General features: G+C 51.4%; 1 protein-coding gene across 3 annotated transcripts; it reads left to right on the plus strand.

The window, feature by feature from the left end:
* Positions 1-1,745: 1,745 nt before the first annotated feature.
* Positions 1,746-11,146, plus strand: SNF8 (SNF8 subunit of ESCRT-II). Of its 3 annotated transcripts, XM_041001872.1 has the most exons (8): positions 1,746-1,923; positions 2,260-2,310; positions 5,081-5,219; positions 6,399-6,503; positions 7,754-7,826; positions 9,385-9,526; positions 10,077-10,151; positions 10,934-11,146. In XM_041001872.1, the coding sequence occupies exons 1-8, from the start codon at positions 1,870-1,872 to the stop codon at positions 11,069-11,071; spliced, it is 777 nt and encodes a 258-aa protein (XP_040857806.1). In that variant the 5' UTR covers positions 1,746-1,869; the 3' UTR covers positions 11,072-11,146. The 3 variants fall into 3 exon arrangements, with proteins under 3 accessions (XP_040857806.1, XP_040857808.1, XP_040857807.1); XM_041001874.1 differs by lacking the exon at positions 10,077-10,151; XM_041001873.1 differs by lacking the exon at positions 2,260-2,310 and having other exon boundaries at positions 1,797-1,923.
* The last annotated feature ends 1,157 nt before the right edge of the window (positions 11,147-12,303 follow it).

Raw genomic sequence — 12,303 nt, forward strand, 5'->3', positions numbered from 1 at the left:
GACTTTAAAAGTTGCTTCCAGCTCTGACAGCTTTTTTTTAATGTTCACATAGCTGACTAGGCTGCACACCCAAGAGCACCACAGATTAGGGTAGGGAGGGTGGAGGCATGGGAAGGTGGGGAGCCAAATGCTTTCAATTTTCCCTTATTTTTCCCACTTGAGAAGAGGGAGGGGAACCACTCCCAGCTGTCCACTTGATGGCTGAGAGTCCTGGTGTGTTTTCATCTATCTAATTTTTTTTAAAGACTTCTTTGAAGAAGGGCAGAGTCATACATACGGAGATACCTTCCCTTGGATAGTTCACTCCCCCAATATGCACAAAGGCCAGGGCTGGTCCAGATGAGAGCCAGGAGCCAGGAACTCCATCCGTCTCCCACAGGGGTGACTGGCTCAAGTCCTTGAGCATCTTCAGCTGCTTTCCCAGGAGCATTAGCATGGAGCTGGATGTGAAGTGGAACATCCTGGTGGATCTGTGTAGCAGGCAGGGATTTAATCTAGTCTTCCACGTTGCCACACCCCAGACTAGGAATGCCTAGAATACCAATCTTAACCAAATGTTTAGTCTTCACAGCCTCACAAGCAGGTCTTTATCCCACTTCCTGGCTGTGGATAGTAAAACGCAAGAACTGAGGCATTTGCCTGACTCTCCTGGACCATGCGGAGTGGAATTGAGCTTTGGGGCCAACTTATGCCAGAGTTCAAGCTATGTATGTATTTTTTTATATTTATTTTTAAAAAGATTTATTTATTTTGATTGCAAAGTCAGATATACAAAGAGGAGAGACAGAGAGGAAGATTTTTCTGTCCAATGATTCATTCACTCCCCAAGTGAGCGCAACGGCCGGTGCTGCACCAATCCGAAGCCAGGAGTCAGAGCCTGTTTCGGGTCTCCCAAGTGCGTGCAGGGTCTCAAGCTTTGGGCCGTCCTTGACTGCTTTCCCAGGCCACAAATAAGGAGCTGGATGGGAAGCAGGGCGCTGGGATTAGAACCGGCGCCCATATGGGATCCCAGCATGTGCAAGGTGAGGACTTTAGCCACTAGGCCACCGTGCCAGGCCCGTGTGTATGAATTTTTATTGGAAAGGCAGATACACAGAGAGGAGATACAGAGAGAAAGCTCCTCCGCCCACTAGTAGTCCACTGCCCAAAGGGCCACAATGGTAGAAACTGAGCATATCTGAAATCAGGATCCAGAGCTTTCTCCAGGTTTCCCATGTGGGTGCAGGGTCCCAAGGCTTTGGGCCATCCTCTGCTGCTTTCCCAGACCACAAGCAAGGAGCGGAATGGCAAATGGAGCATCCAGTACTTGAACCGGTGCCCATATGGGATGCTGGCGCGCACAAGGCGAGGATTTAGCCACCAGGCCACCGCGTCGGCCTTCAAGGTCTTAGTCTTAAACTCTCCCAAGTCAGAATCTCTATGTGATTCCAACAGGTCCGTTGGCGTGGAGTCCTCGATAGTCAACGCCACGCGAGCCACGACGCGAGCAAGTGGCCCATGAGCAACTTAGAAGAGGCAGTGGTGGCAAGACCGCCGCTCGCAGGGAGCCAAGTGAACGGGAAGCTGCGGGCCGGACAACGACGACTAGGGCAGGCCCCCCCTCGTCTCGGCACCGGGGAGTCCGCTAGGACCCCGACCCCGCAGCGCTCCCCGCACGGTCCCCGTCGCCCGGCCCGGGAGAGCTCAGAGAGCAGTCACCCTGAGGCGGGGAACCAGAGCCGACACGGCGGCAGGAAGTGGGGCCGCGGGGCTTCCGGCGCTCAGCGATGACGCGCGTCCCGGCTTCCGCATTGGGGAGCCGGCGGTGTAGCCCGGGTTTGGGAGCCCTGGAGTCCCGGCCGTGGGGCGGCCCGCGGGCCCAGGGCGGCGATGCATCGCCGCGGGGTGGGAGCTGGCGCCATCGCCAAGAAGAAGCTGGCGGAGGTGAGAGGGAAGAAGACCTTCCAGAGACCGAGTTTTCGCGGAGCTAACTTTAAATCTCCTCCCGCCCCTACAAGGCTGCTCGGGCGCCGCGGCTTTTCTCCAGTCCCCGGCGTTCTTGGGGTGTCATCCTGTCCCCCAGGCCAGCCAGCTCTTTGTATCCTTCCCCAGACTGGCTCGCAGCAGAGTCCCTCTATATGGCTGTCCCTCACCTGACCCCGTCCTTCCCAGGAGACCATGTCGAGGAGACCCTCCCCTTTCCCTGCTTGGTGGGTGGGGGCGCTTAGGGCAGCCCCAGCGCCCACCCTCTCCGCTGACGAGCTGCTCTCTGTGTGACAGGCCAAGTATAAGGAGCGAGGGACCGTCCTGGCCGAGGACCAGCTGGCCCAGGTAAGTGGGCGGGAGGCCAGACCCAGGAGTGGAGCTGCCAGGGTGGCTGCAGGTCAGGATTTCTAATGTGGCTTGCTAGTAACTGTCACACTGACCAGTTTATTTATTAATGTATTTATTAATTTACCTATCTATGTATTTATTTACTTTTAGCAGATTCACTTATTTGAAAGGCAGAGTTACAGAGAGAAAAGGTCCAGGACTTCTGCTCACTGGTTCACTCCCCAAATGACTGCAAGAGTCAGGAGTTTCTTACGGGTCCCGCTCATGGGTGACCGAGGCACAAGCACTTTGACAATCTTCCACTGCATTTTTCAGGTCATTAGCTCCCATTGGGGAGCTGGATCAGAATTGGAGCAGTGAGAACTCAAACTGGTGCCCACCTAGGGGGGCCACAACACTTGGTGTTGCAGCACAGGCTCCTAAAGCTTGCATTAGTTATTAGGTGGGAATGACACCCACCAACTTCCATCTTTGTTACATGTATTTGTCTTGTTAAATCTTCATTACAGTTCTATTAAGTAGTGAACTTTTGGGACTCCAAGTTTGCAATTGAGACATTAAGTCAATTGTAAGATTATATAGGGACCAAGTGGTGGAGCTGCTTGACTTAGGTCTTTAGGGGGCCTTTATAACGTTGAAAGTTTGTTAATTTAACTTGAAAGGCAGAGATAGAGAGCTTCCATCTGTGTGTTCAACAGCCAGGATGAGGGCTGGCTACAGCCAGGAGCCAGCAGCTCAGTCTGTGCTCCCCTTTCCCCCCCTCCCTCTGCCCCCATTGGCTGGCACCCAAGTACTTGAGCCAACATCTAACTCCTAGGGTATGCATACATATCACAGTCTCTCCTGGAAGCAGAGCTGGGACTTGAACCAGGCACTCTGGGATCTTGGTATCATAACTGCTTTGTCAAGTACCTGCCCTCAGGTTTCTAAGTGCTTAGAGTAAAATGACAATGTGGGAGCGGGCATTGGGAGTGGACAGGTTACGCTGCTGCCTGCAGTCTGGCGTTCCGAATGAGTCCCGGCTGCCCCACTTCCAGCCTAACTCCTGGCTAACTCACCAAAGTGCTTGGGCTTTTACATCTGCGTGAGAAGCTCCTGGCTTCAGGCTCTGGCTGTTGGGACATTTTAGGCAGCATGGCAGCAGACAGAAGCGCGCTCTCTCTCTCTGTAACTGCCTTTGAAATGAATGCATTTTTTAAAAAAGATTTATTTTATTAGAAAGGCAAATTTACAGAGAAGAGATAGATTTCTGTCTGCTGGTTCACTCCCATCCATGGCCACAACAGCCAGAGCTAAGCTGATTGAAAGCCAGAAGCCAGGAGCTTCTTCTGGGTCTCCCATGTGGATGCAGGACTGTCCTCCGCTGCATTCCCAGGCCACAAGCAGGGAGCTGGATGGGAAGTAGAGCAGCTCGGACATGAACCGGCGCCCATATGGGATCCAGGCGCTTGAAGGTGGAGGATTAGCCAGTTGAGCCGTCACATTGGCTCAAATATCTAAAGGTTACCATGGTCTGCCCGAGCATCATGATGACCCTTCCCATCCTGGCAGCTGTGGGAGTGATGGGAGTACAGTTCTTGCCCAGGTTCTTTGCTCCTGCTTGCCTTTCTCTGCAGGCTCTGAGGTCACTTACTGATTGTGATGAGTGAAGAAGAGGAGGCAGGCAGGCAGGACACTGGGCCCTTGGGCTGAGAGGAACACCAGACACAAGTGGTACTCTCCAAAAACCCCCACGCAGAGGGAGGATGGCCTGCAGAAGTCAGCACAGGATGGTGATTCACAGAATCTGAAGGTGTCTAATAATTGTGCAGTGGTTACTCTAAGTGGGGTAAAGGATTAGTTTTGTTCCTTAGGGAAAGAGAAGATAATGGCAATGACATGTTAGAAACCAACCCCTCCCCACCCCCACCCCCCGCCCAGAGTTTTTGAGTTCAGCTGTGGAATGCATTCTGGGAGGCCCACAGCCTTGCTTGAGGTTTGCTGTAGCTGGAGTGAATCTCGGAGGAGGCCCATGACTCAGGGGTTAAGCAGCGCCCCCAGGCCTCTCACACAGGCCTGCCTTTTCCCCTGTGTGGCTGAAGGTTTCCACCATGTGAACCCTTCAGTGCCTCACTTCTAAGGGGGAATAGATTCTTAGGTGCCCCTAGCGCTCAGTCAGTGGTTCAGCACCTTGACAGATGTTTGTGCGTTTTATTAGATGCATTCCGATTTTAGGATGGGAATTCATGAAAAACAGGGTATGTTTTATAGCTGATGAGAACTTTCCAACAAAAATAATAAATAAATCTTTTTAAATATTTATTTTTATTAGAAAGTCATATGTATATAGAGAAGAACATGTTCTGTCCAATGATTCACTCCTCGAGTGACCCCAATGGCTGGAGTTGTGCCAATCCGAAGCCAGGAGCCATGGGCCTCTTCTGGGTCTCCCATGTGTGCAGGGTCCCAACGTCGTGGGCCATCCTCAACTGCTTTCCTAGGCCACAAGCAAGGAGCTGGATGGCAAGAGTTGCTGCTGGAATTAGAACTGGTGCCCAGTGCATAAATGCTGAGGACTTTAGCCACTACGCTACCACGCTGGGCCCAAATAGATCTTTATTTCTTTCTTTGAACGAACTGTGCAGAGGAGGTGGAGGTAAAAAGGAGGGGGTGGTACACAGAGTGGTTATTTCAGCTTTTGTCCCCCGCTGGGCCAGTTGACCCAGCTTTGCATCTGATGCCCACCAGGCCATGATGTTCCTGACCTCCCCACTGTGCATCTAAACAGATGTCGAAGCAGCTGGATATGTTCAAGACCAACCTGGAGGAATTTGCCAGCAAGCACAAGCAGGAAATCCGGAAGAATCCCGAGTTCCGAGTGCAGTTCCAGGACATGTGTGCGACCATCGGGGTGGACCCCCTGGCCTGTAAGCCATCGTCTGTAGTGGTGCCGCGTTCCCTGGGTGTGGAAGGGACAGAAGCTCGCCTAGTCGCGTTGCTCGTGTTGGGTCTCCCCGCGGAGGGACCGACGTGGAAGTCCAGGGCACATTGTCTTCAGGGAGTGCCTGGCAGGGAGAGCGGCTGATGGGCAGCGCTCACTCTGAGGGCCCCATGGGGAGGCTGGAGCAGAGGCTGGCTGGCAGAGTCCCGTTGTCTCCCTGAGGTGTTCACAGGGGAATTGTCAACTGACACTTCCCCCTTTTATTAGAAATAATCAAGCTTTAGTGATAGTGACATGGGCTGCAGCCAGTTCATCAGGGAGGAAGCAGGGACCTCATTGTGTCACTCTGTCACAGGGCAAAAGCTATTGACATTTAAAATGCATGAGTATCTAGGTGCCTCCCTTACCGTAAGCTGTAAATGCTACCCCATAACATGTGTTTTTTTCACTCAGTATTGTCTCACTGGGTTTTTAAAGAAGCTATAAAAAAAAAAAAAAAAAAGAGAGAGACCAACAGTGTGAGAGAGATTGTCCATCTGCTGTGTCACTCCCCAGGTGGCTGGAATGGCCAGGGCTGGACCAGGCCGAAGCCAGGAGCCGGGAACTTGGAGCTCCATCGTGGTCTCTCATGTGGGTGGCAGGATTCACGTACCTGGGCCATTCTCCACTGCCTTCCCAGGCAGAAGCAGAGCAACCAGGGCTGGTGCCTGGACTGGCACTGTGACAGGATATGCAGGCACCACTTAACCTGCTGCCACACAGTGCCAGCCACTTTAATGGATTTCTGAATGCTAAGTCTGCATTGTGTTTTTCTTAGCCTTGGCTAGACCATTCTTCTCTCCCGTTATATTTTACTGTGTGTTTTTGGAAAATTAAAGAGCGTTTTTTTTGGGGTTTTTTTGGTTTTTTTTTTTTTAGTAGCCTGAAGTAGAAGTTAGCAGAACAGAAACGACGTTTAGCTTGCCAGCTCTCAGAATTGTCTGAGCCCATTCTACAGCAAGTGATCAAGAGTCTGCAAGAGTTCCCTTTTCTTACAGGATCCTGTGAGCCAGGGGAGTGGGAGACGAGGCTGAGCAGGGAGGTTTGGCCTAGGACACCAGGCCTAAGCCAGTCCTGAGAGAAGAATGTGAAGGGATGAATAACAGAGTTTTGTTTTTTCTTACAGCTGGAAAAGGGTTTTGGTCAGAAATGCTGGGTGTTGGGGACTTCTATTATGAGCTGGGTGTCCAGATAATTGAAGTGTGCCTGGCCCTGAAGCATCGAAATGGAGGTGAGTGTAGCTGGGACCTGTGACATCTCTATACAAGACAAGCTCAGAAGATACTCTGTTCCGTTCTGCCCTGAGCCGGGCCTGTGGTGCTTCTCTGTGGCCGAGGAAGGGTGAAACAGGCGAGGGATGATTGTTGCTTTGGCCCGGAAAGCGCAGGGAGGTGGGATGTGGGCTGCAGACTCTTGTGATGATATATGGGCTGGCGTTGGGCCTGGCCTGCCTGTCCTAGGGCTGGTGCTGCTGGCTGAGCTTCTCTCTGCTCCCCACATGGTGACCTTAGGAGTGGCCATCTGGTGATGTCACCTCTCTCAATAAGCACCTTGAGTGCTCTGTGTTGAAAGCAAGCAGGCTTCGAACAAGTCACACATTACTGGCTGTAGGTAGACAGTCGTTTTACACATTTCTTGATTGTTCTGAGAGGAAGCGCAACAGAAAAAAAAAATAACAGACCAAGATCCTCCGTCTGTGCTGCTTCATTCCTCACATGGCCACGTGGGCCAGGCTGAAATCAGGAGTGCAGAGTGCCAGCTGTGTCCCCCTGTGGGTGCAGGGGCCCAAGCACTTGGGTTGACCTCTGCTGCTTTCCCAGGCACATTAGCAGAAAGGGGGTTTGGAGGTGGAGCAGTTGGAACTTGAACCAGCACCCATGTGGGATGTCAATGTTCCCAGCAGTGTCCTAACTTGGCTTGTGCCACAGTGCCAGCCCCTGCTGCTGCTACTGAGGGTGCTCACAAGGCCTCAGCACCTATAATAATTGTTGCTTTTGTTCTTAAAGATTTACTTTTTCTTATTAGAAAGGCAGATTAACAGAGGGAAGGAGAGACAGAGAGAAAGATTTTCAGACTGCTGGTTCACTCCCTAAGTGGCTGCAACAGCCAGAGCTGAGCTGATCTGGAGCCAAGAGCCAAGGAACTTCCTCTGGGTATCCGACACTAGTGCAGGGTCCCAAGACCTTGGGCCGTCCTCGACTGCTTTCCCAGGCCACAGACAGGGAGCTGGATGGGAAGTGGGGCCACCAGGGTTAGAACTGATGCCCATATGGGATCTCGCTGGTTACAAGGCATGGATTTTAGCCACTAGACCATTGCACCGGGCCCACGTTAATTGTGAGAGGTGAAAGAAAGAAATTTAGGACCCAGATGCTGTCTGGTGTTTGTAGGCTACTGGGAAATGATTGTCCATTTATTTGAAGTGGTTGCAGTCCTGAAAATGATCTCTGCTTCCTGTCTCCCCCTGCACCCCACCCTCAGGTCTGATCACTCTGGAAGAGCTCCATCAGCAGGTGTTGAAAGGAAGAGGCAAGTTCGCGCAGGATGTTAGCCAGTAGGTGATGTCTTCTAACCCCACAGATTTTAGAAAGAAGTCTTTACTCGGAAATCTTTTCTCCCTACTCCTCTTATGTGGGGGCTAGCTTAGAAATCATTCTGCATGATCAGCCAAAATATACTTTTATTTTAGAAAAATGAAAGTGCAGATACGAACAAGCAAAACCACCCATTATTTTTCAACCAAAAGATGTGTTTTGTCAGAGAGAAAGATCTTCCATCCACTGGTTCACTACCCAAATGGCCACAGTGGCAGAGCTGAGCCAATCAAACCAGGCTCCAGGACCTTCTTCTAGTCTCCCACATGGTTGCAGGATCCCAAGGCTTTGGGCCATCCTCTACTGCTTTTCCAGGCAATAAGCAGGGAGGTGGAAGTGAAGTGGGACAACCAGGATACAGACCGGCACCTATATGGAATACTAGAGCTTGGAGGTAGAGGATTAGCCAGTTGAGTCAATGTGCTGCCCCTGTTACTCTCTTTATAATAATTGGACTATATGAGAAGGAGACTAGACATCAGGAAGGCTGGGGAAGAGGTGGGGAGATGATGGGGTCTGAACTGACACGGTGCACCAAGAGGAGGAAGAGGCAGTTTAGCTGCAGTTCCCTAGGAGCCCGCCTAGTGTGGTCCTAAAGGCCTGAAGCAGGGAGCATGAGTGATGCTGAAGGTTACCAGCCCTGCTTGCTGCAGGTGAATTCTCAGAAGGAGTTAGTGCATGTGATGCTCCAGGGGCTGAACCTTGCCACCTGCTGATGTCAAGTTTCTCTTGATGGTTAGATAATACACATGTGGTCAAACTGCATAGAGAAATGGAGTTACAGTTTATTTCACTGCAGAAACACATGCTGAAATCGACGCATGGTGTTTTCATGATAGGCAGTTTCCTTGAGCTTTTAGACACCCCACTCACATTTGGGGCATAGACAGAGGTGGTCACCTCTGTGTAGGGGCTGGATGCACAATCTACATGTCATTTTGTGGTTTTTCTAGGTGTCAGAGAAGTTAGCAACTTTGGCTGTTCTAGGCTTTTTTTTTTTAAGATTTATTTTTTATTTTTATTGCAAAGTCAGATACAGACAGAGAGGAAGATCTTCTGTTTGTTGATTCACTCCCTAAGTGACCGCAACGGCTGGAGCTGAGCTGATCCAAAGCCAGGAGCCAGAAGCTTCTTCCATGTCTCCCACATGGGTGCAGGGTCCCATAGCTTTGAGCTGTCCTCTACTGCTTTCCCAGGCCACAGTCAGGGAGCTGGATGGGAAGTGGGGCTGCCAGGATTAGAACCGGCATGTGCCAAGGTGAGGACTTTAGCTTCTAGGCTGCAGCGCTGGGCCCGGGGATGTATTTTTGACTTCTAGGTTGGGAACAAGTAGTTCCTTTTGTATTTCTCTGGAATGTCCAAGTCCCACCCTCTGCCCTTTAACCTTGTCTCTTTTTTGATGGAGTTGTGCTGTGCAGGCTTTGAATCTTCTTAGGATAGTCTGCCCGTGACAGAGCTGAAACTTCCTTGTTAGGCCTGATCTGCACAGGGGCTTTAAGTTGCTCTTCCTCACCCCAGAGACGACCTCATCAGGGCCATCAAGAAGCTCAAGGCCCTCGGCACTGGCTTTGGCATCATCCCTGTTGGTGGCACTTACCTCATTCAGTCTGTCCCAGCTGAACTCAATATGGATCACACCGTGGTGCTACAGCTGGCAGAGGTACTGCGTGGCTCCTGAGAGCGAGTATGTGTGCCGGAGGGACTGTGAGGGTGTGAGGGTGGAGCCAATCGGACTTTCTCGGATCTTGGTGACACTGTCTTCCAAACAAACCCAGGAGCCAGCTTCATCTTTCCCAGGTGCAGTCGTAAGGAACTGGGTGGGGAGTGGAATAGCAGCAGCCAGATGGGACGCTGGTGTTGTAGCAGTGTTTTAGGCACGGTGCTCGCACCATAGGCTGAATATTTATATATTTTAGGTTACTAACCATTTTGTCATTATAACCATTCCTTTCTGTCTCCATTCTGACTCCTTCCATGCTATATCCAAGTCCTCTGTGTGGAGTCTGACTTGGTGTGTTAACACTGAGGCCCTCACTTCTACAATCAGACCCAGCAGCCCCCGCAAGCCTCCAGTCACCCCTTTGTTCCCATCACTAGGGCTTTCCTTTTCTGTACTCTCAGCCTTGGCCTGAGTTGTTTTGTTTTGGGACAGATGATGGACAGGAAAGTGCACTCTTACCTGACCCAGACCCTCTCCTTTCTTCCTTCAGAAAAACGGTTATGTGACTGTGAGTGAGATCAAAGCCAGTCTTAAATGGGAGACGGAGCGAGCATGCCAAGTGCTGGTACGTGAGTTAAAAAGCCCCAGGAAAGCTGGCCTGGCTGGGAGGGGGTTGGTCCAGAGAGGCAGGCAATGCAGCCTTGTTTGCTGGCCTCTGCCTCAAAGGCTCTGCCATGCCTGAACCCAGCACTCCCCTGAAAACAGGCAGGTTTGTAATCCAGGCCTGCACATATCAGCTGGTGGCCCTTCCGCTGGGGAACCACCAGCTGTCACCCACACCTGGGTGTGTGGAGCTCCTGATCAGGATGCTGTTGGCTCAGAGTGAAGGGAACTAATGACTGTGTGACAGTTCTGTCCCTGTGATGATGTGCTAGGCATGGTGTCATGTAGTGTCATATACAAACGTCATGGCATTCGCTGTCAGCCCTGGCTTCAGTGCCTCCTGAGCCAGTCAGTTCAGCTGCTGACATCTTCTCATTGCAAAGTGGTATTCGGCAGAATCCAGCTTTCTCCCGAGGGTTTGGGGCTCTGAGCACTGGGCACCTTGGTCCAAATGTGGCACCGCACTTCTCTTCCCCTGGCAGTTAGCCCAGAGACGGCACTTTGCCCATGTCCAGCCAGCAAACTTGTCTTTAGCTCTGTGTTCTCTCCGCTCCATCTCACTACAGTGGGTGTCATGCTCACTGTGCGGCAGTTTCACACCTTGCACAGCAAAGCCAGATCAATCATTTCAGTCTGTGCGGATTGCACACATTGACTATACTGCTTGAAAACCTCACTGAAGCCACAGTGGGTATGTGGATTGCCTGGCCACCCTACTTTTTGATTCTCAATTCTCTCCTTCAGGAACACCTGCTGAAGGAGGGGCTAGCCTGGTTGGACTTGCAGGCCCCAGGGGAGGCCCACTACTGGCTGCCTGCTCTCTTCACCGACCTCTACTCCCAGGAGATTACAGCTGAGGAGGCCAGAGAGGCCCTCCCCTGAGTGCGGACGGGTGCACAGCGACAGGCAGGGCGAAGAGGGATCTGCCGGGGAGTAAACCTGCGTGGTTTTGTTTATACACTCACACACATATAAAAAAAAAAAAGAAGAAAAAGTTCCATGCTTTTCTTTCTTCCCCCAATATTTTTATTACCTTTTTTTAAAAGTGCCTTCACATTGCATCTTTATTGGAGAAAACCTCATTTATCCAGTAAGGATAACCTGAGTAACACAGAACAGCAAGCACATACGAAATGACTTGCACGGGTCATCTACAAGGTCGCGGAGAGGTGGGCCTTGAACACAATCCATCTCCTGCCTAGAGGGTCTGGTTTCTCTGGATCTTGAGGAATTATAGCCTCTGCTAACTTAGAGCTTCTTGTGACTGGATGGCCTCAAAGCCACAGACCCTCAGACTAGTAACCAGTCCCTCAAGTCTCTCTTGGATTCTGTGGAAGGTCCAGGCTGTTGAAGACCTGACTGAGCTTAAGGGAAATAAGCCCCTGCTAAACTGGAGGAAAATAGTGGAGCCTACGGGGACGCAAACTTACTCATGAAGTTTCTATTTTGGTTCTTAAGATTCTACTTTTGCTTGAGCAGAGCCCACCAGCCAGGTCCCACTGTCTTAGTGGGGCTAAGGGAATTGCAGAACACCTACCTGCACCTTTTCACACCCACCTCACTTAATCTTCGCTAGCCTCAAATGTTAAGGGGGTATCCTTAACCTCATGGATGACAAGCTGGGTCAGAGCTGGAGCCCAACGCCATGCTTTGCCCTGTCTGCTTGGCACAGTGTGGGCTAACAGGACTTGTGCAGACACATCCCCATACAGTGAGCCAAGAGGAAAAACTACCAGCAAGCAGGAGCCCTGGCGTTTTAAGGCCCCAGAGTCTTGATGGTCTAAATGCTCAGTCTAGGCAGGTTGGTATCAGCAAACTCAACAGCCAATGCTTTCTCCACACCGAGACGTCCTTAGCAGGTCGAGTTGGGTGGAGCCCACCCCACCTTGTCTCTGTAGAATGTGTGTATTTCCATCACTTTGGGTTAGGTGATGTCAAGAAGCCAGCCTCCATTACACACAGGATTAGGGGCCCATGTTACTCCCAGTTGCTGGTCCTGTTCCTGTGCCCCATCCCCCCACAGAGCCAAGGTGCATCTTGCAGGGTGGTTCACTGAGTGCTTTCCAGAGAACACCAGTCTTCACCTGAACCCTCCCACATCCTCAGGCGCTTCC

The sequence above is a fragment of the Ochotona curzoniae genome, unplaced genomic scaffold (genome assembly GCF_017591425.1).
Source record: "Ochotona curzoniae isolate NIBS_2020 unplaced genomic scaffold, NIBS_Ocur_1.0 scaffold_2453, whole genome shotgun sequence".
Classification (NCBI taxonomy): domain Eukaryota; kingdom Metazoa; phylum Chordata; class Mammalia; order Lagomorpha; family Ochotonidae; genus Ochotona; species Ochotona curzoniae.

Excerpts from the sequence above, each read along its gene's own strand:
- SNF8 (XM_041001872.1), top strand. The coding sequence starts at position 1,870 with ATGCATCGCCGCGGGGTGGGAGCTGGCGCCATCGCCAAGAAGAAGCTG. Across the intron at positions 2,311-5,080 it reads CCGAGGACCAGCTGGCCCAG|ATGTCGAAGCAGCTGGATAT; the intron begins GTAAGTGGGCGG and ends GCATCTAAACAG. Across the intron at positions 10,152-10,933 it reads AGCGAGCATGCCAAGTGCTG|GAACACCTGCTGAAGGAGGG; the intron begins GTACGTGAGTTA and ends TCTCTCCTTCAG.